General features: G+C 54.1%; 2 protein-coding genes across 5 annotated transcripts; both read left to right on the top strand.

Moving 5' to 3' along the window:
* The first annotated feature begins 703 nt into the window (after positions 1-703).
* On the top strand, positions 704-15,501 carry LOC149914717 (maestro heat-like repeat-containing protein family member 7). 4 transcript variants are annotated; one of them, XM_090126038.1, is made up of 19 exons: positions 704-7,683; positions 8,376-8,449; positions 8,611-8,727; positions 8,881-8,960; positions 9,119-9,239; positions 9,429-9,518; positions 9,724-9,816; positions 10,030-10,207; positions 10,593-10,699; positions 11,025-11,174; positions 11,347-11,501; positions 11,636-11,774; positions 11,858-11,995; positions 12,435-12,611; positions 12,963-13,118; positions 13,537-13,638; positions 13,729-13,831; positions 14,026-14,085; positions 14,985-15,501. In XM_090126038.1, the coding sequence occupies exons 1-19, from the start codon at positions 7,428-7,430 to the stop codon at positions 15,095-15,097; spliced, it is 2,409 nt and encodes an 802-aa protein (XP_089982164.1). In that variant the 5' UTR covers positions 704-7,427; the 3' UTR covers positions 15,098-15,501. The 4 variants fall into 4 exon arrangements, with proteins under 4 accessions (XP_089982164.1, XP_089982162.1, XP_089982161.1 ...); XM_090126036.1 differs by having other exon boundaries at positions 704-7,692; XM_090126035.1 differs by having other exon boundaries at positions 704-7,869.
* A 2,840-nt stretch (positions 15,502-18,341) lies between these two features.
* Positions 18,342-19,020, top strand: TIMM13 (translocase of inner mitochondrial membrane 13). The gene is made up of 3 exons (XM_031610531.2): positions 18,342-18,570; positions 18,689-18,757; positions 18,873-19,020. Exons 1-3 carry the CDS (start codon positions 18,433-18,435, stop codon positions 18,969-18,971), a joined length of 306 nt encoding a protein of 101 aa, XP_031466391.1. The 5' UTR covers positions 18,342-18,432; the 3' UTR covers positions 18,972-19,020.
* The last annotated feature ends 445 nt before the right edge of the window (positions 19,021-19,465 follow it).

The raw sequence follows: 19,465 nt of genomic DNA, 5'->3' as shown, positions 1-19,465 counted from the left end.
GCAAGCTCCCTCAGCTGGCTGTCATCAGTGGCGCTGAGTGTGGCTGGCGGCCTGCAACCAGTGGTGCGAGGGCTTTGGATTGCCCCCATTGCTGCTGATGCCCACACCTCCTGGCTGCTGCGCTGCTCTGTGTGTCTCTGCACGGTCCCTACTGGAGCATGAAAGCCACAGGAGAGGAGGAGCAGAGAAGCTACAGCCCACACAAGGAGCTTCTGATGTCTTTTAAGTGGAAGGTTTTGAATGAATAGAAAGAGGCTGTGACTCGTTTTTCATGAGCACTCGTCCAAACGCTACAGGTGAAAGAAACAATTTGGCAGAGGACACAAATGTCTGCAGGTACGCTAAGAAGCAGCAAGAAAAGCGAACGTGCGTGCAGCTGGACCTGCTGTGCAGACGTACAGACAGGCATAAAGATACCTCACGTGTCATGGCTCTTCTGCCTCCACACTGTTTGGCTCCTGGCAGTTTTGTCTTCAGACAGGGACTCAGTCAAGTCTGTACACCCAGAGCAGGATTTTCCAGGTGGTGACTGGTCACCAGCGCTGCCCCCCAGGGCTCAGTGCTGGGGCCACTCCTATTGAACACCTTTATCGGTGATCTTGATGAGGGGATTGAGTGCACCCTCAGTATGTTCACAGACCACCCCAAGCTGGGAGGGAGCGCTGATCTGCCGGAGGGGAGAAAGGCACTGCAGAGGGAGCTGGATAGACTGGAGAGATGGGCCAAGGCAAAGTGGGTGAGTTTCAATAGGGCCAAGTGTCGGGTCCTGCATTTTGCTCACAACAGCCCCAGGCAACCCTACAGGCTTGGGGAGGAGTGGCTGGAGAGCCGCCTGACGGAAAGGGACCTTGGTGGACTGACGGACAGTCGGCTGAACATGAGCCAGCAGTGTGACCTAGGAGGTCATTTTAGTGGCTTTGGCTGATGGCTGTGCAGTGCAAGCAGGGTGGGAACAGAAGTGAGATTTCTAAGCTTAGGTTGTATTTTTTGCCATCTAAAACTAAATTCAAGATGCTACTTTTCTCTGTTTGGGTGGGATGATTTAGCTACGGAAGTTAATGAGCATAATTCAGATTTCTGTATTAGTTCAGCAAGCGGTGTGTTACAAAAAGCAGTAGGAAGACTTGGCTGTTTGGGCTGAAGGGGTCACTCCATGGGTATCGTTGGCCATTTTTCAAGTGTAATTTTCCCACTCTGCTTTGAGTAGAAGGTGAAATATGTAGTAAATCATCTCTCTCTCTCTCTCTCCCTCTCTCTCTCTCTCTGTAAAGTGTATCTAATGAAATTATGTTTCTCAGACATACTGTTAACCATTTAACCATGTTAACCAAGTTAACCAAGCCTTTTCTAAATTCATTGTTATACAAATGGATGCAATCAGTGTAAAAGTATTTTCACAGTGCACCTTCCAACTACTGGGCAGCATTTCCCCTTCTGACCCACAGCTTCTATACCACACTCACACAGTGTTTGAGAGCTTTTTGCAGTTTTTCCCTGTATTTATTTTTGTTTCACATGGGCCAGTTTTCACATTGCCTATTCTCCTTGAGGATTTTCCTGTAGATATGGTTGCTCTGTGATCTTAAATACCCATGAAATACAATGAATGTGCATTTTTTTTTCTTTTGATTTTTTCTTTTATTTTTTTCTGTAAAGAATGGGCAGAAAGGCAGCTTGAATGAGGGGGAACCTCTTGCTACCTGAGCCACTGATTTCTTAACAGCTGCTGTATGGGAGACGTGTTGCCTTGTAGCCTTACGGAGAGGTGTTTTATCTTAAACCCCTCAGTGACAGCATGCAGAATTTCTCCTTGGATTTGGGGCTGTATCCTGAAAGTTTGGAAACACTTTCTTTTCTTTTTTCACATAGAGAGGTGCTCAAAGAAAGCAGTAATGTGGGAGAAGCTGAATTCAGCAGGCTAAGCGTTGGTGATTCACAGTGCTTTCTAAAAGGCTGCTTACAGTTTGAGAATAATTCCTCACTGTAAACTACAAGACGCAGACAAACTACTGTATTCCAGTTATTTTCTTTGTGTGTGTCTGTCGTCTTCAGACAGATTTCCTTCCTCTTGCTTTTGATGCTGAGCTTCGTCATAACTTTAAGTTGGTGCTCTGCAGTGGGAGGCTTTCTTCTGCTTTACTGAACCAAAAAACATTGCTGCTGCTTTTTCTCTTCATCAAAAATTTTCTCTTTTCATTTTCAGGATAATTCATATGTTCTGCTCCCATAAAATCCAGTGCCACCTTGCCCTCCTTTCCTATGTAGTCTTGCAGGTGAAACAGCTCTCAGGGATTTGGAGGATAAGCCAGCATTTGTGCTCTGCTGTCTGATATCAGGTGTGGAGCTTGAAGGAGACGTGCAGTGAACTTGTCAGGAAAAATGATTCTAAGGCTTCTCTGAAGGGAGAAGTTAATCAGTGCAGTTCATGTCAGAGCGTTTGAGACTAACTACCCATACAGAAGAACAAGGTAACAGTATTCTGGGTGAAACAGTGCAAAATGAGTTCTGAAAAACTTACACTGGGGGAGTCTGGGGGAAGGAATAACAGCATAAGCACAGGAAGAAATAGATAAGCTGATCTTTTAACTGTGTAGGTGGGCACAATGGGGCTCTGTGGGGTCTCTGACCTTTATGCTTTCCGAACACTTCTCTCTTTGTTGCTTCAGCTGTTGTGTTGCAGTGGCTTGTTCCGAGCAATTGAGTGGCTGTGACGCCTTTGTCGCTGTGCACCTTTAGCTCACGGTCTGTGTGCATGGGCTGCTTCAGGTCCTGACAGAACCAGCAGCTGATCCTCAGCACCCTTCTGCCGTTAGATAGGCGCTAGCTGGCACTGTGTTTGTAGCAGGAACCAATAATCTCTCAGGAAGAAAACAAGCATCTGCTTCCCATGGACTGTAATGGAAAAGCCAAACAAGCTGGTCTGCAGCTCTCGTTAGTCACCAAAACTGTACTGCAGTGCGAAGCTGAGCAAACTGTGAAAGGAGATTCCCTTCATGTGCACGTTTGTCCTCGAGCAACAGGACACCGCATGTTCAGTTTAGGGTGTTTTTTATGCACCCTTGTTCATTGTAATCCTGTGCGAAGCCTTGTAGCTGCAGCCTGAGCAGGGCGTGGGTGGAAGAGGCTCCTAGAAATCCTCTTTACACCCCAGAATGTTTGAAAACCTTTTTCTTTTGTGTGTACTAAGAAGATTGTGGTGCTGTATAGAATCATAGAATCACAAGGTTGGAGACGACCTATAAGATCATCTAGTCCAACCGTCTTCACACTGCCACTGCTACCACAAGCTGCTAAACCAGATCTCGCAGCTCCTCGTCCAGACGCCTCCTGAACACTGCCAGGGACGGCGACTCCACCGCCTCCCATGGCAGGCCATTCCAGTGCCTGACCACTCTCTGAGAGAAGAAGTTCTTCCTTAAGTCTAACCTAAACCTCTTCTGGTACAACTTGCAGCCATTTCCCTGGGTCCTGTTCATTGCCTGGGAGAAGAGGCCAAACCCCTCTTCACCACAACCTCCCTTCAGGAAGTTGTAGAGTGCAGTGAGGTCTCCCCTGAGCCTCCTCTTCTCCAAACTAAACAATGCCAGCTCCCTCAGCCGCTCCTCATAAGACCTGTGCTCCAGACCCCTCACCAGCTTCGTTGCCCTTCTCTGGACACGCTCCAGGGCCTCAATGTCTTTCCTGTAGTGAGGGGCCCAAAACTGAACACAATACTCGGGGTGCGGCCTCACCAGAGCTGAGTACAGGGGATGATCACCTCCCTGCTCCTGCTGGCCACACTGTTTCTAATGCAGGCCAGGATGGTGCTGGCCCTCTTGGCCACCTGGGCACACTGTCGGCTCATGTTCAGCCGAGCATCAACCACCACCCCCAGGTCCCTTTCCTCTTCGCAGTCATCCAGCCACTCGTCCCCAAGCCTATAGCGCTGCATGGGGTTGTTGTGGCCAAAGTGCAGGACCCGGCACTTGGCCTTGCTGAACCTCATTCCATTCACCTCAGCCCAGCGATCCAGCTTATCTAAGTCCCTCTGAAGGGCCTCCCTACCCCCAGGCAGATCCACACCACCTCCCAGCTTGGTGTCATCTGCAAACTTACTGAGGGTACACTCAATCCCCTCGTCTAGGTCATCAGTAAAGATATTAAACAAGATAGGCCCCAGTACCGACCCCTGGGGGACACCACTTGAAACAGGTCGCCAGCTGGACTTCGCTCCATTAACCACCACCCGTTGAGCACGGCCCTCCAGCCAGTTTCTTACCCAAAGGAGTGTGTACCTGTCCAGGCCACGGGCAGCCAGTTTCCGCAGAAGAAGCCTGTGAGAGACCGTGTCAAAGGCTTTGCTGAAGTCCAGGTAGACTACATCAACAGCCTTTCCCTCATCTACCAGGCTGGTCACCCAGTCATAGAAGGAGATGAGGTTGGTCAAGCACGACCTGCCTTTCATGAACCCGTGCTGGCTGGGCCTGATCCCCTGGACACCACGCACATGCCGTGCAATCTCCCCCAAGATGATTTGCTCCATTACTTTCCCCGGTACCGAGGTCAGGCTGACAGGCCTGTAGTTCCCCGGATCCTCCTTACGGCCCGTCTTGAAGATGGGAGTCACATCAGCAAGCCTCCAATCCTCTGGGACCTCTCCAGTTAACCAGGAGCGCTGACAGATGGCCGAGAGCGGCTCAGCAATCACCCCCACCTGCTCCCTCAGCACCCGAGGGTGCAGCCATCCGGTCCCATGGACTTGTGACAGTCCAGATGGAGGAGGAGTTCTCTGACTGTCTCCACCTGAATCGCTGGGGGTGCTTTCTGAGTAGCATCCCAGACTTCCAGATCAGGGCATAAAATGCCCAGAGGATAACTGGTCTGGCTAAAGGCAGATGTAAAGAAGGCATTGAGGACCTCAGCCTTCTCCTTGTCCTCAGTGGCCACATTCCCTGCTGCATCAAGTAAAGGATGAGAATTGTCCTTGGTTCTTCTTTTGCTGTTGATATATTTATAAAAGGATTTTTTATTGTCTTTTACTGCAGTGGCCAATCTGAGTTCAAGTTGGGCTTTTGCCTTCCTAACTTCCTCCCTGCATACCTTAGAACTTCCTTGTAATCTCCCCAACTAGCCTGTCCCTTCTTCCAGAGGACGTAGACTCTCTTTTTCTTCCTGAGTCTCAACAGTAGTTCCCGGCTCATCCACACTGGTCGCAACCCCTGCGGCTTGCCAACGCTCTGTGTTGTAAGCCTTGTGGCCACTTCTCTCCCTTCCTTAAGCCATTCATTCTCTTTTTTCTTTTCAAAATCTTCTCTCTAAACAAAGGAGTATCCATATTCCATACTGGATTTCATTGCCACTGTTGGGTCCAAACCCCAAGCCCTGTGCAAGCACGGGACAAAGCTTTGTTGTAAACCAGTGAGTGGAAGGTGAGATAGTGATTGCATTTTGGAATCAATGTTTTAGCTGAACAGCAAGACAAATGAGAGCTTATCATTTGTCCGACGTCTCAAATGGCCTGGGAAACAGAATTTTTAATTGCGCTTCAATGTGCTTAGCTTTAAACCACTTTAGAATAATTTAAGTGTTTTTTATACAAAATCATATTTACATGCCATTGTCATTTGTCAGCATAATGCCTTTCTTGAAATGCTAAGGTCTAGAAAGTGAATGGGACTCTTCATGTCAAAAGACTCCGTTCAAAACCACACGAGCAGCAAGTGGACACGGAGTTCAGGAAGAAAGAGTTGTATTGGACCCACGTTTTCCCGTTGGCTGTTAACAAAGCGATGATCCTTTGTAAGGTAAACGCTGCTGCGTAGCTCAGCTGCCCAGCGTTCATCACACTGAAATCGTGAGCAATAAGCTATTTTAAGCAAGGTTAGGCCAAACCGCTTTACATTTGGGCAGAACAGTAACTTCTCTGTTCAACTCTGTTCGTAATGATGTCGGTGATGCCTTGTGATTGAGTGGTGGATTTTGTTTTGCATCACCTTGTAGTTCTCTGGGCAGTGTCACTGCCTGCCTCAGCTGCTGCCAACCCATTTTCAGACGGCTTACATTTCATTTAAAAGAAGGAATTGTGAGAAAATGTACAAATTGGAAAGCAGACACAAAAGGATGGAAGCGTTACATGGAGCTCATGAAAACTACATAATGATCTAGACTTTACCATTTCAAAATGTTGTGGTTTTATTTTTGTTTTTTTTCCTCTTAGAATATGCATGCCAAATGTCCTGTCTTTTTCAATGATTTGTAATATACATTTTAAGACTGGAAACTTTTTGTACAACACACTCAAATAAATGTTTTGCATTTTATTTGTTTAGTTTTGCTGAACCAATGCAGAGGGCTGTTGAGTCACTCTGTCCCAAGGGAGGACCTTCTGGTATCCAAGAGGCAGAGGATCACGGAGTGTCCACTCCTAAAGGGGTTCAGTGGGATCACATGGAGTGTAGCGGGTGAACAATAAATCAATGACCCTTAAATTTTGTGCAGGCAGTGCTATGGGGAAAATGCTGCCCTTAGCACTGCAAAGAGCCTGCATAGCAGAAGCAGAGAAAGGCACTACAGTGGGAGCTGGATAGACTGGAGAGATGGGCCAGAGTACACCTTGAGTTTCAAGAAGGCCAAGTGTCAGGTCCTGCATTTTGGTCACAACAGCCCCAGGCAACCCTACAGGCTTGGGGAGGAGTGGCTGGAGAGCCGCCAGTCGGCTGAACATGAGCCAGCAGTGTGCCCAGGTGGCCAGGAAGGCCAATGGCATCCTGGCTTGGATGAGGAATGGTGTGGTGAGCAGGACCAGGGAAGTCATCCTGCCCCTGTACTGGGCACTGGTGAGGCCTCACCTCGAGTGCTGGGTTCAGCTTTGGACAGCTCAGTAGAGAAAGGACATGGAGGTGCTGGAGCAGGTCCAAAGAAGGGCAACAAGGCCTGGCGTTTTGGATACTCCTGTCTCTCTTGTTTTGTTTGATTTGGTTAATTTAGTGAATTCCTGCTCCTCCTCAGATCGCTGCCATTGTGTTTTCTCTTGGTTAAAACCATCTGCTAGCTCTCTGCCCTTCCCCCTCTCCCGGAGCGCACGCGGCCCGGGGCCGGCCGGCTCGCGGAAGCCCTTTGGAGCCCTTCCTTTTCTCTTTTTCCCGGGGCCGTGCCCCCCCGTCACGGACTTCTGTCTAGGGACAACCCCGTGACAGCCTCGCACACAGCGAGGGGGTGAGGCACGGAAAAGGCTGCGTAGAGATGTGCTTGACGCCCCTGGAGACTTCAAAGGCAAGGCTGGAGCAGGCCCGGGCATCATGGTGGAGCTGTGGTGTCTGTGTTCATTGGGGGGGAGTTGGACCAGATGGCCTTCAGAGGTCCCTTCCAACTCTAAGGGTTCTGTGATTCTGTGATTCTATGATTCCTGGGGTAGGAATGGATGCAATATTTGCTGTGATCCATCCTTTATGCAACACGGGAGCATAACCAGATGTGTTTGGTCTGCGCCCCTACAAGCTGCTGAGAGTACAGACGCAGTTCTAAAGGCCGCCCACTGTGATGCCATCAGTGACATCACAGAGGGTCAGGGCAGCCTAGGTGATCGCCCAAGGGAAAGCCAGAACAGTCGCGACAGCGACAGCGACAGGACAGGGAAGGAGCACAGGGACCTTCAAGGCATTCCTGAGCACAGCCCAGTTCTTGCCATGGCACTGCCGCCTGCTCGTAAGAGCCGTAAGAGCCGGCGAATCTGTCTCTCCTTTTCCCCTCCCTTTGCCAGACCTGGTTCCCAGTCCAATGAGATGCAGGTGGGACCCCCCCGCAGGCCAAGGTTGGCTCGGCAGGCGTGGGCTCCGGAAAGGGAGGAGAAAGAAGAAAGGGAGGAAAGAGAAAAGGAGATCATACGTCCATGTGAGTCATGGGTGGGAAGCACTGGGGACAGCGGTCCTGCTTGACTCAAAGCTGGCACCCACATCTTCTGGCACCTCCTTTCCTGAAACTTCCTTTCCCAGCATGGAGTCCAGCTCCAGCTAAAGGGGTCGTGGAACCACGGGCTCCAGGAATGGTTGGCTGTGAAGGGATCTCAAAGCCCTCACAGGCCCAGCCCCTGTTGTGGGCTGGTTGCCACTCACTGGATCAGGCGGCCCGCAGCCCCATCCAGCCTGGCCTCAAGCACCTCCAAAGATGGGGCAGCCGCAGCTTCTCTGGGCAGCCTGCGCCAGTGCCAACCTCTCCCAGACTGTTGGGACGGCTGTCGAGAGGCTGCTGGGCTGGCAGGAAGTACCCGCATTTCCCCCAGAGGTGTCAGGGAAGCAGGCAGGATGGATGGCTCCATGCCATGCGCTGGGGCCGTTCTTTCCCTCGCTCCTTGCCTTCAGCCCCTCTCTGCAGTGCTCATTCTTCTCCTCCTTGCTTAGGTGCTCGCATCTTGGAGATGTGGAGACAAAGAGCCGTTGCATGCATCTGTGATTTTCTGATGAGAAGGGACACGGTAAGAGCAGCTGTTTCCACTCACGGTGGAAACAGCCCCAGTTCTTCTCCAGGCCGCTACCCTGCAGGCACTGCATTTGCACTGCACCCCATGATGCTTGGGGTCCTGCTGGCCGTGGACCTCACCATCATGCCCCCTCTTGTTCCCTCTGTGACTACCAGGATGAGGAAGAGAAAATCAAATTCCTGAGCAGCATCTGCACGCTGTGCAAATGCAAGGACATGTCACTCAACTTGGATGCTTTCTGCCGAGAGCACCAGCTGGCAGAGAATGTCCAGGTGGGGAGACAGGCAGTGGGCTGGAGATGGGGGCATGGATGGCCTGCACCCTTTTGTGGACAAGGCTGGCACGGGGAGACCTGAGCATGGACATGGAAGTGTCTTCTGGTGGCTGCCACGTCCCATCCATCCCATCCCTCTTGTGTTCTGTAGGCGCTGATCGATGAGGAGCCCAAGGAGTCTTTGTCCTCAGCGATAAAGCAGGAAGCCATGATGAGCTTTGCCAACATGAGGTAGCTGCCCAGGCCCACATCTGGCTGGCATGGCCACAGGGCACGCTCCTGGCGTCCCTGAAGCTGGCAGGGAGGCTTCCTCCTCCCCGTAGAGGTCCCGTCCTCCTTCCCAAAGCTTCGAGGCATGGTGTCCAACAGGCTTCTCTCTCCCCTTCCAGCACTGTGGAGACAGCACTGGAAGGCAAAACGGAGAGCATCCTGAATTCCTGCTTCAACAGCGTCTTCTTTTTGCCTCCGGAACTGTGCATAAAAGAAGAGGAGAAAAACCTCTACCTTGAGGTGTGTGCTGGGTGAGCCACCGGAGCTCCAGGTCCCTCTGGGCTGCTCCCTGGCTCCTTGTGCTGAGACCATAGGAGAGCCAGGCAGGGCAGGAAACCAGCTTTGCTTTTCCACCTCGTCTCCTCTCTGGGGATAGAGTTAGGATGAGGTGCCGCAGGTGCCCTTCTGCAACTCTCTGTCCTCTTGCAGACCATGACTGCCATGAACACCATGCTACAAGCCTTGGTGCAGAACTGCCCCGACAGCAGAATGAGCGAGGAGCTGCACAGCATCTTTCAGGTTTGGCAGTTGCAAAGAGTGGGGCCACTAGGAGGGATGTGAATGTCCTTACTGCAGTGACACAGACCCTCCTTGCACGCGATGGTCCTGCAAAGGATCCCGCCCCTGCTGCTCTGTTCTTCCTTCCCCGTGGGGAAGATCCCAGAGCTCCTGCTGGAGCGGCAGAAGCTCCCAGGACAAGTACCAGCAGATTCTCTCTTTGCAGGCTCTGCTCCGCTTCTTCAACTCCCAGGAGATGCATGTCCGTACGAGAGCCCTGTATGGGCTTTTACTGATGATCAAGAATTTTATAGCAAAAGTAAGGAGCCAGGCACCCTCCAGCCAGGCTGTCTTCCATTCTCCGTATCCCAGGGCAGCTCAGGGGTGCCTGCAGCCGGGGTGCAGCTGGGAGCTCTCAGCGGGGCTCTGCCCCAAACAAGGGTCCTTGCCGCATCTTTGCCCCCGCTTTTCCCTCTCCAGGCCCTGCTCTGCCTCCACTCAACCCCTCCTCTCTTCTCCTTCTCTCCCCCAGGACTGGCACGACACTGAAAACTCCACGCCTATCTCTGAGTCAGTCATCGAGACCTACTTCCCAATCCTGGGAGAGCTGCTGGGTCACCTCTGCCTTTTCAACTGTGGCTTCGATAGCACCAGAGCTCCAGCTTCAGAAGCGCTTCATCGCCTCCACGCATTTGTCAAACGACAAAGAAGTAAGAGAAGATGGGTTGGGCAGCATCTCTCTGCTCCCATGTCTGCTCGTTTCTCCCATTCTTATGCCTGACCATGGAGTCTGCACGTTCCCTGAGCTCCTTTACTCTTCCGAGCAGCTTCACCATTCCTAAGCTCCCTCTTGTTCCCAGCACCCATCGCCTGTAGCTGTGTAATCCCTTCCCTTCACTCTCCTCAGCATGGGTCCCATCAACCTATGTCTGCTCACCATTGGTCTCCACGCACAGCTCTCCTACACCACGGGTCCCCTTGACCGTGGGTCTCCTCAGAACTCCGTTTTCGCTTTAAAGCACCTTTCACAGATTGCTGAGTTTGATGGCAAAGACATTGTTTCCTTCTGACTCTTCTGTGTTCCCTCCCTTTTAGAAACAAGCCTGTCAGAGGAGATGGAAAACTACGTGAGTCTCCATGAGAAGCTGGAGCATATATGGTTCAGAGATGCTGACTTTCCCAATCCCAGTGATTGTGCCAAGGTAATGTCCTGCCTTGCTGAGGATCTCGTCCATAGCATCAGCAGGAAGCGTTTGTGAGCAAGGGGAGTGCAAGGGCAGCAGATCCAGCCCTCCTGGCTGTGCGCAAGGCCTTCTTACCTAATGCCCATGCCCCCACCTGCAATCCATCTCCCAGAGCCCTTTCTTGCCATCCTGTGCCACGCAGTGACAGAAGCTGATGCTGCCAGCTTTCCTACAGGCTCTGCTGCCCAGCATCTCTCTGCAGAGCTGCTCTCCCTGCTCGACCAAGAAGCGCCATTGGAATGCTCAGTGTGGCATCTCTTCCCTCCCCTGCTTCCACCCACAGGTGTTTGGAGGATACCTCAGGCCTGCTGAGAGGACAGACGTCATCCTCACAGCCATTGAAGCGATGGTTGACTCCAGCATCTATGACAAGGAGGCGGCCTGCAGTGTGATGGCCGTGGCCATGGAAGACCACGCCTTCTGGATGCCAGAGGTAAGCAACCTTTGGGCACTGCCCCATCCTTGAGCCCTTTCAGGCACTGTTCTTCCCTCCCCAGCCGAGGCCCCTTGGGCTCCTGACGCCATTCTTAGCGATGGGAAGCGCAGTGGTTTCAGCGGCACCTGTGCTAATGGTTGTGGTCTGTTCTCGCGTGTGTCCCCTTTAGAAAGCCCAGATCATAAGTTCCATCCGCAAGAACTTGAGGAGCATCACCGCAAAGGCAGCGCGGCACTGCCTGGACTCCCTGCTCCTCCTTCTGACCAGCCAGATGCCCACAGAAGAAGTCAGGAACCTGCTGAAGTCCTCTCCACCAAGCGACAGGTACTGTCCTCAGCAGCCTGGAGGGCTTTATCCAGGTGCCCTCCTGCTCGCCCAGGGCTCTCCAAGCAACGTGGGCCTGCAGTGATCTAGCTGTGGCTAAGGCAGCCCCACCTACAATGTATTTGGGCTTGTAGCAACACCCTGGACATGTGGGAGGTGATGCTCTGCATGCCGCGGACCTTGGAGAAGGTTTTGAAGGAGGTGACCAAGGGCTCACAGCTGAGCAGGCTGGTAGAAGGCGTCACAGAAGACACCTGTATCTTCTTCTTGGCTGTGAGTTAATGGATAACGCTTTGCTGCCCTTCAGGGCTGCGTGTGCCCCTGCAGGCTCTCACCTGTCCATGTCTGTGTTTCAGCTAGTGGCAAAGAATGAAGATAATGAGGACTTTTTTGGTGACCTACGCCACCTCAAGACTTTTCTGAAGCACCCAAGCGTGGAGATGAAGAGCGTGGTGCTCAGAGGGCTTGTCATACTCTCCGAGACACAGGAGAAGGTGAGTGGGCTGTTGTCAACTATAGCGGCACTGGGCTTCTTGGGCAGCGACGGGAGGAGGGTGACGGTCACGGTGGGGCCTGCTGGCTTTGAGGAGCTCTGAGGATGGGACGTCAAAGCCCAGTAGAGCCCAGCTTTTACCGTGGGCTAGCTGTCATCTACCAGAGCAGGCTGCCCCTGGCCCCATCCATCCTGGCCTTGAGCACCTCCAGGGATGGGGTACCTACTTCTCTGGGCAGCCTCACCACCCTCTGAGAAAAGGATTTCCCCACTGGGCTCGCTGAGGCCCCGTCAGTGCTCCCACGGCTGCTTCCGCTGCGATTGCCGTGTCAACTGCCAGGAAGTGAAGCAGGAGGCTGGAGCTCAGGGACCGGAGTGTTTTGCCTTTTGCCCAGGCGGTCATTCCCCGCATCAGACAAAGGAACTTGCGTTTCCTACAGGCAAGAAAAATGCGGGTCGTGCTGCCAGAGATCATGGCCACCCTGCAGGATGCCAGCGCAGACATCAAGATGAAGGCCCTGTTTGTCATTCAAAACATCATGGGCAGCGTGAAGAGGAAGGAGGCCAGCTCCATCGCTGTGCAGCACGCTGAGGAGCTCCTGCCTCTCTTTGACAATGTAAGTGAGGCTGCTGTAGAGGCAGAGCCCTCGCAGGGGCACTCTGCAGTGCCACCGCCTCTGACCCAGCTGTGTGGGCAGCACTCGCATTGGGCCCCCTCCCCTCCTCGCTCCTCCCGGGGCTCCTTCCGGGCAGAGGGACAGCTGTGGGCCCTCGGAGAGCGCCGTGCCCAGCATCTGCTCCCCGCAGTTGGCTTCCGGCCCTCCATGCCTCCTCCGCTGCCTGTGCAAGGCCAGGCCAGGCCTGGTCCCCACGCACGGTGCGGGAAGGCCTGCAGGCGCTGCGTGCCATGGAGGCGGTGTGAAGGCGGCCTGGCCTCCTTGCGCTAAAATTCTCTTTCTCCCTCCCAGGAGTGCAGTGCCGTGCGGGTGTCCTCCATCCACCTCTACAGAGACATGGTGCAGGCCGTGCTCTGGTGCCACCGGAGCAGAATGAAGGGGACGGTGCGCAGGGCCCTGGTCCCACTGCTCCTTCGGATGAGGGATGAGAACCAGGACGTGGCCCAGGTACAGTCTTCCGTCCCACCGAGGGCACGGTGACACCGTTTGGGTGCTGTGGGTGCCAGGGTGTGTGGCTGCTGCCCGAGGCCCGGAGGACAGGCCCAGCTCCCTGCTGTTCCTCACAGCGGAGCAGGCGGAGGGGTCCTGCTTCCACAGCCTGGGCTCAGAGCTCTGCTACCCGCAGCCTGGGTGTCGAAGGCCTGGGACAGAGCTAGCTGGGAGCCCAGCATTGTGCTGGGTGACCACGGAGGGGCTGCGGCTCCGTGTCTCCGTGTGGCCATCACGCCCTGCTGTCCACGTTCTGTTCCCTTCCCACAGCGTGCTGGGAAAAGGCTCCCGGCTCCCGGCCCTGCCAAGAGGAGGGCAATGCCGGGTCTCCTTCCTCGGGCCGTGGTGCCATCTCCCAGCTTCTGCTTCCCTGCAGGCCGCCAGGAAAGCCATTGTACAAATGGCCAAGCTCCGGCACTGGAACGACCTCCGGGAGCTGGCTGAGAAACAGGAGACGTGGAGGATGGCACAGTGCTTGGTAAGGAGAGCCCCATGGCCCCAGAGCAACGGGAACAGCGCAGGGAGCTGGGGAGCGTCTGCAATGCCCGTGTTCTTGTGCTCTCTCCAGCTGCAGCGGGACCAGAGCGGGGCGCAGGAATACCTGCAGCAGAGCCAGCCCTACCTGAAGGACCCTCAGGCAGCCTTGCGAGAGGAGGCTGTGAGGTTCATTGGTGAGCCACAGCTCCTTTGTCCCTCCCTTGGCAGTGGTTGGCGATCCCAGCCACTGCCCTGTGGCCCTAAGAGCCCCTTGAGTGGGTCCCAGGGCCCTGGTGCCTTGCTCAGGCCCCCCTCAGCCACTCTCGCTGCTGGGGAGCAGTGTGACTCTGCTGCTGGGAGCAGGATCTGACGGGTGCTCTGTGCCTAGGGCTTGCTGCGCGCTACTCAAGGGACCTGAGCGAGGCCAAGCTGCAGGACATCATCGCGGGTAAGTGAGAGCTGTGGTGCGTGTACTGAAGCTGGGGGCAGAGACCCCCATGCCTCGCTCTCCTCCAAGGAAATTCTTGGGGCAGAGGGATGATACAGAACCACAGATTCTAGAAAGGCTGACTTTCAAGCAAGCTTAAGGGTCTCAGAATCAGGGAATCCCAGAGAGGTGGGATTGGAAGGGACCTGAAAGGTCATGCAGCCATGAGATCCCAGAATAATTCAGTGGAAAGGGAGCTCAAAGATCATACGACCATGAAATCCCAGAGCGGTAGAATGGTTAGATTGGAAAGAACGTTCAAGGCCATCGTGTTCCAACCCCCTACTGGATGCCCCTGGACGCCCCGCACTGGATCAGGCTGCCAAGGGCTCCATCCACCTGGCCTTGACCACCTCAGGGGGTAGGGAACCCACATGTTTTCTGGGCTGCCTGTGCCAGGGCCTCCCTGCCCTCTGAGGAAAGAACTTTGTCCTAAGTCAGAGTCAGAGGAAAGGGCAGCAAGGCTGATAGTGTGGTGGGAGCCCAAGCTCGATGAAGAGGGAGATGATATCCTGTCATTGTCCCTCGTGTCTGTTGGAAGTAGAATGCCTGCAGAGGAAAGTCTTGGGGAGATTCCTGGAGTGTGTGAAGGAGACCCTCCTTTGCAGGATGTGAGAGAGGCAAGGAGGGAATGCGTCCGCCTGCAAACAGGGAAGGACGTGTGGGTTATGTGATGCTAATGATCTTCTCCAATTGAGATGATTTGGTGATTCTATTGCATTTGGGTCTTTCCTGATCGGCCGCTCCGTTTGTCCTACCCAGCCTGGGACAGAGAGAGGTGTGGCATTGGCACGGTCTGCGGAGTTTGCCTGCGATCTCTGCAGATTGCTTCATCCCTGCTCTGTTTCTTCCTGTTGCAGCCCTCTCGCCTTTGGCCAGTGACGCGGAGAGCTCGGTCCAAAGCTTGGCAGTGCAGACCACATTGATCCTCAGAGCAACCATGAGGACAGCGACATCAAGACGGAGCCTGTGAGCGCTGTGCTGTCTGTTCCACTGAGCTGCAGCACTCCTGTGACAGCTCTGTCCCTCGGAGGAGCACAGCAAACCCAGTGCCCTGCTGCCCTTCACACCGGGTCGTCGCTGCCCGTGCTCAGCAGGCGCCGCCATTCCTGGCCTCTGCTCCTGGCGGCGGGGCAGCGCATCCCTCTGCACCCCCGAGGCCACGGCTGTGCAAGCTGTTGGCTTGGCTGAGCAGCACTGAGTGAAGAGGAATTGTCTCAGGCCACATCTGTGCACATATATACGTATAATGTAACATGGAGTAATGTAATGTAATGTGTGTAATGGATAACATTATGTATACATATATGTATAAGGTATGGAAGTAACAAACCTTCTTTTTGTATATTTAATAGTATATTTTTTGTATTAAATAAAATATTTTTATATCTACAACAGAAAGTTGTGGGAGATTTGATCTTTTTTTCCTCGAACCTAACGCAGCAATTTCTGTTTTGGTGGAAATGGCTGCAATTCTAGATGAGTTCTCGTGATGCTCATCAGAGATCTGGGATCCAGTTTTACACACGGATTCTCCAAGGGGAAACCATGAGCCAACCTGGTAGCTTTCTCTAATGGCACCACCGGCTGTGCAGTTGGGCGGAGAGCAGTGGATCTTGCGTCCCTTATGTTCAGCAAGCTCCCTCAGCTGGCTGTCATCAGTGGCGCTGAGTGTGGCTGGCGGCCTGCAACCAGTGGTGCGAGGGCTTTGGATTGCCCCCATTGCTGCTGATGCCCACACCTCCTGGCTGCTGCGCTGCTCTGTGTGTCTCTGCACGGTCCCTACTGGAGCATGAAAGCCACAGGAGAGGAGGAGCAGAGAAGCTACAGCCCACACAAGGAGCTTCTGATGTCTTTTAAGTGGAAGGTTTTGAATGAATAGAAAGAGGCTGTGACTCGTTTTTCATGAGCACTCGTCCAAACGCTACAGGTGAAAGAAACAATTTGGCAGAGGACACAAATGTCTGCAGGTACGCTAAGAAGCAGCAAGAAAAGCGAACGTGCGTGCAGCTGGACCTGCTGTGCAGACGTACAGACAGGCATAAAGATACCTCACGTGTCATGGCTCTTCTGCCTCCACACTGTTTGGCTCCTGGCAGTTTTGTCTTCAGACAGGGACTCAGTCAAGTCTGTACACCCAGAGCAGGATTTTCCAGGTGGTGACTGGTCACCAGCGCTGCCCCCCAGGGCTCAGTGCTGGGGCCACTCCTATTGAACACCTTTATCGGTGATCTTGATGAGGGGATTGAGTGCACCCTCAGTATGTTCACAGACCACCCCAAGCTGGGAGGGAGCGCTGATCTGCCGGAGGGGAGAAAGGCACTGCAGAGGGAGCTGGATAGACTGGAGAGATGGGCCAAGGCAAAGTGGGTGAGTTTCAATAGGGCCAAGTGTCGGGTCCTGCATTTTGCTCACAACAGCCCCAGGCAACCCTACAGGCTTGGGGAGGAGTGGCTGGAGAGCCGCCAGTCGGCTGAACATGAGCCAGCAGTGTGCCCAGGTGGCCAGGAAGACCAATGGCATCCTGGCTTGGATGAGGAATGGTGTGGTGAGCAGGACCAGGGAAGTCATCCTGCCCCTGTACTGGGCACTGGTGAGGCCTCACCTCGAGTGCTGGGTTCAGCTTTGGGCAGCTCAGTAGAGAAAGGACATGGAGGTGCTGGAGCAGGTCCAAAGAAGGGCAACAAGGCTGGGGAAGGGCTTGCAGAATATGGCCTACGAGGAGAGATTGAAGGAACTGGGGCTGTTTAGTCTGGGAAAAGGAGGCTGAGGGGAGACCTTATTGCTCTCTTCAAACACCTGAAATGTGATCGCAGTGAGAGCCAGGCTGGTCTCTTCTCACTGGTGACAGGACAAGGGGAAATGGCCTCAGGTTGTGCCAGGGGAAGTTTAGGTTGGGTATCAGGAAGAACTTCCTTATAGAAAGCATTGTTAAGCACTGGAATGGGCTTCCCAGGGAGGCGTGGATGAGTCACTGTGCCTGGATGTGTTTAAGAACTGTCTGGATGTGGTGCTCAGGGACATGATTTAGTGGTGAATTGTTAAGGGTTAGGGTAGTGTGGTTAGGCTGAGGTTGCATTCGATTATCTTGAAGGTCTTTTCCAACCTGAGCAGTTCTATGATTCTATATTCCTGTGCGCCCTGTTCAGGTCCTGGAAGGCCACTATAAGCTCTCCTCAGAGCTTTCTCTTCTGCAGGCCAAAAAGACCCAGTTCTCCATCTTCCAAAGCAGAAGAAATTGAGCAGAGGAGGCAGGCACCAGCATGGCTAAGCATGAACCTGTAGCTTAAATTGAGGAAAAAGAGAGATGTACAGGAAGGGGAAGCAGGGTTGTGTAGCCTAGGAAGAATATCGGGACATTGTCTATAAAGATGATCAGGAAAGCCAAGGCACAGATAGAGCTGAACTTGGGATGGGATGTGAAAAATAACAAGGGGTTCTACAGGTAGATAAGCAGGAGGTGACAGATCAAGGAGGGTGTTACCCCTCTGCTAAATGAGGACGGAGAACTGGCTTCCTCAGACACGGGAAAAGCTGTGGTGCTCAATAGGTGTTTTGCCTCAGTGATCAGGCACCTCCCTGTGTCTGCCAGGACCCTGAAGGTTGAGAGAACTGGGATTGTTTAGCTTGGAGAAGAGAAGGCTCCAGGGAGACTTCACTGTGGCCTTCCAGTACTTGAAGGGAGCATATAAACAGGACAGGGAATGGCTGTTTACAAGGGTGGATAGTGATAGGAGAAGGGGAAATGGTCTAAACTGAGACAGGGGAGGTTCAAAGTTCTACATTTAAAGATTTAAGACATCCATACACTGGCATACATATTCATTCTTTTCCAAGTACTCATTAATATATGCTACTATCTCTCTGGGCACTGTGCAGCTGCATATAAGGTGGTTGCATGACCACTTTCATTCTCCCCATCTTTCTATTATCTGCTCCATCACGGTGACTTCTGCCCAACCTCGAGCTGTTTTCCCCCAGTTTGGCAAAGTTCCATTGCTTGTTGTGCCATACAACTTCCGAAGCAACGGATGTGAAATCCGAGCACGAAGCACCAGCTGGGTGTCGCTTAGCCGTGCAGCACCGCTCTGTGCGCTGCTCCGCAGCACTCGGGGATGCCGGGGCCGAGCACGGCGCGGTTCCGCCCCGGCTCAGCGCCGCGCTCCCGCCGCGGGGCCGCGCACGGCTGTGGGTCTGACGGGCGGGGCCGCGCCGCAGCCGTCGTTCCGTGCGGGGCCGCGCGGGGCGCGCCGGGAGCCGTAGTTCGTCGGCGGTCATTGCGCTGCCGCCCCGCCGGGACTGTGAGCCATGGAGAGCGGCTTCGGCTCCGACTTCGGTTCCGATTTCGGCTCCGGTGCCGGCGGGGGGGGCAAGCTGGACCCGGGGCTCATCATGGAGCAGGTGAAGGTGCAGATCGCCGTGGCCAACGCGCAGGAGCTGCTGCAGGTCCGGACCGGAGGGCGGCGGGGCACGGAGCCGCGGAACCACGCGGCGGAAAGGGAGCGGGAGGCGGGCCGGGGAAGGGGGGGGGGGGGGGGCGGACGGCTGACGGCTCTTTCCGCAGCGTATGACGGATAAATGCTTTCGGAAGTGCATCGGGAAGCCCGGCGGAGCGCTGGACAACTCGGAGCAGGTGAGCGGGGCGCTGCGGGGCGCTGCGGGGCGCTGCGGGGCGCTGCGGGGCGCTGCGGGGCGCTGCGGGCGGCCGCCCCCGGGGCTCCCCCCGCTCACGGCTCCGCGTGCCGCAGAAGTGCATCGCCATGTGCATGGACCGCTATATGGACGCCTGGAACGCGGTTTCTCGCGCCTACAATTCGCGGCTGCAGCGGGAGAGAGCCAACATGTGACGCAGGACGGAACGCGCAGGCGGCTGCAATAAACCCTCATAGAACCCTGCGCTTCCTCTGGCTTTTATTTGCGCCGAGACCTCCCGCTGTGTGCACCTTGAAGCCCAGTGCTGTTTTGATGGGAAGGCACGGAGCTGGCCAGGTCCGTGTCGGCCACAGCTGTGTGGTGGGGCCGGACTTCCCTCTGCTTTAACCCAAACAGCACCATGTGTGTCCAAGTCTCTGTCCTTGATAATGTAATCACTCTTTCCCTTACACAGAGAGAGCTACTGTGGGGGTGAGAAGCCTGTGCTGACTAATGCAGATGAGGGCCTGGGCAGGCTGAATTCCAAGTGTCTCACTTCTATAGCTTCTCTTGGGATCACACAGAGAGCCACCCAATGGATGGTGAAACAAAAATGGTAGTGTACCCTTTCACAGGAATCACAGAATTTCACAGAACCATAGAATGGCCTGGGTTGCAAAGGCCCACAATGCTCATCCAGTTCCAACCC

Source organism: Phasianus colchicus, chromosome 28, assembly GCF_987193195.1.
Source record: "Phasianus colchicus chromosome 28, bPhaCol1.hap1.1, whole genome shotgun sequence".
NCBI classification, from domain to species: domain Eukaryota; kingdom Metazoa; phylum Chordata; class Aves; order Galliformes; family Phasianidae; genus Phasianus; species Phasianus colchicus.
This window is presented reverse-complemented; position numbering and strand designations above follow the sequence as displayed.

Coding starts and splice junctions, on each gene's coding strand:
- LOC149914717 (XM_090126034.1), top strand. CDS start 7,428: ATGCAACACGGGAGCATAACCAGATGTGTTTGGTCTGCGCCCCTACAA. Junction 12,612..12,962: donor TCCTGCCTCTCTTTGACAAT/GTAAGTGAGGCT, acceptor TCTCCCTCCCAG/GAGTGCAGTGCCGTGCGGGT. Junction 14,086..14,984: donor GCTGCAGGACATCATCGCGG/GTAAGTGAGAGC, acceptor TTCCTGTTGCAG/CCCTCTCGCCTTTGGCCAGT.
- TIMM13 (XM_031610531.2), top strand. CDS start 18,433: ATGGAGAGCGGCTTCGGCTCCGACTTCGGTTCCGATTTCGGCTCCGGT. Junction 18,571..18,688: donor ACGCGCAGGAGCTGCTGCAG/GTCCGGACCGGA, acceptor CTCTTTCCGCAG/CGTATGACGGATAAATGCTT. Junction 18,758..18,872: donor CGCTGGACAACTCGGAGCAG/GTGAGCGGGGCG, acceptor CGCGTGCCGCAG/AAGTGCATCGCCATGTGCAT.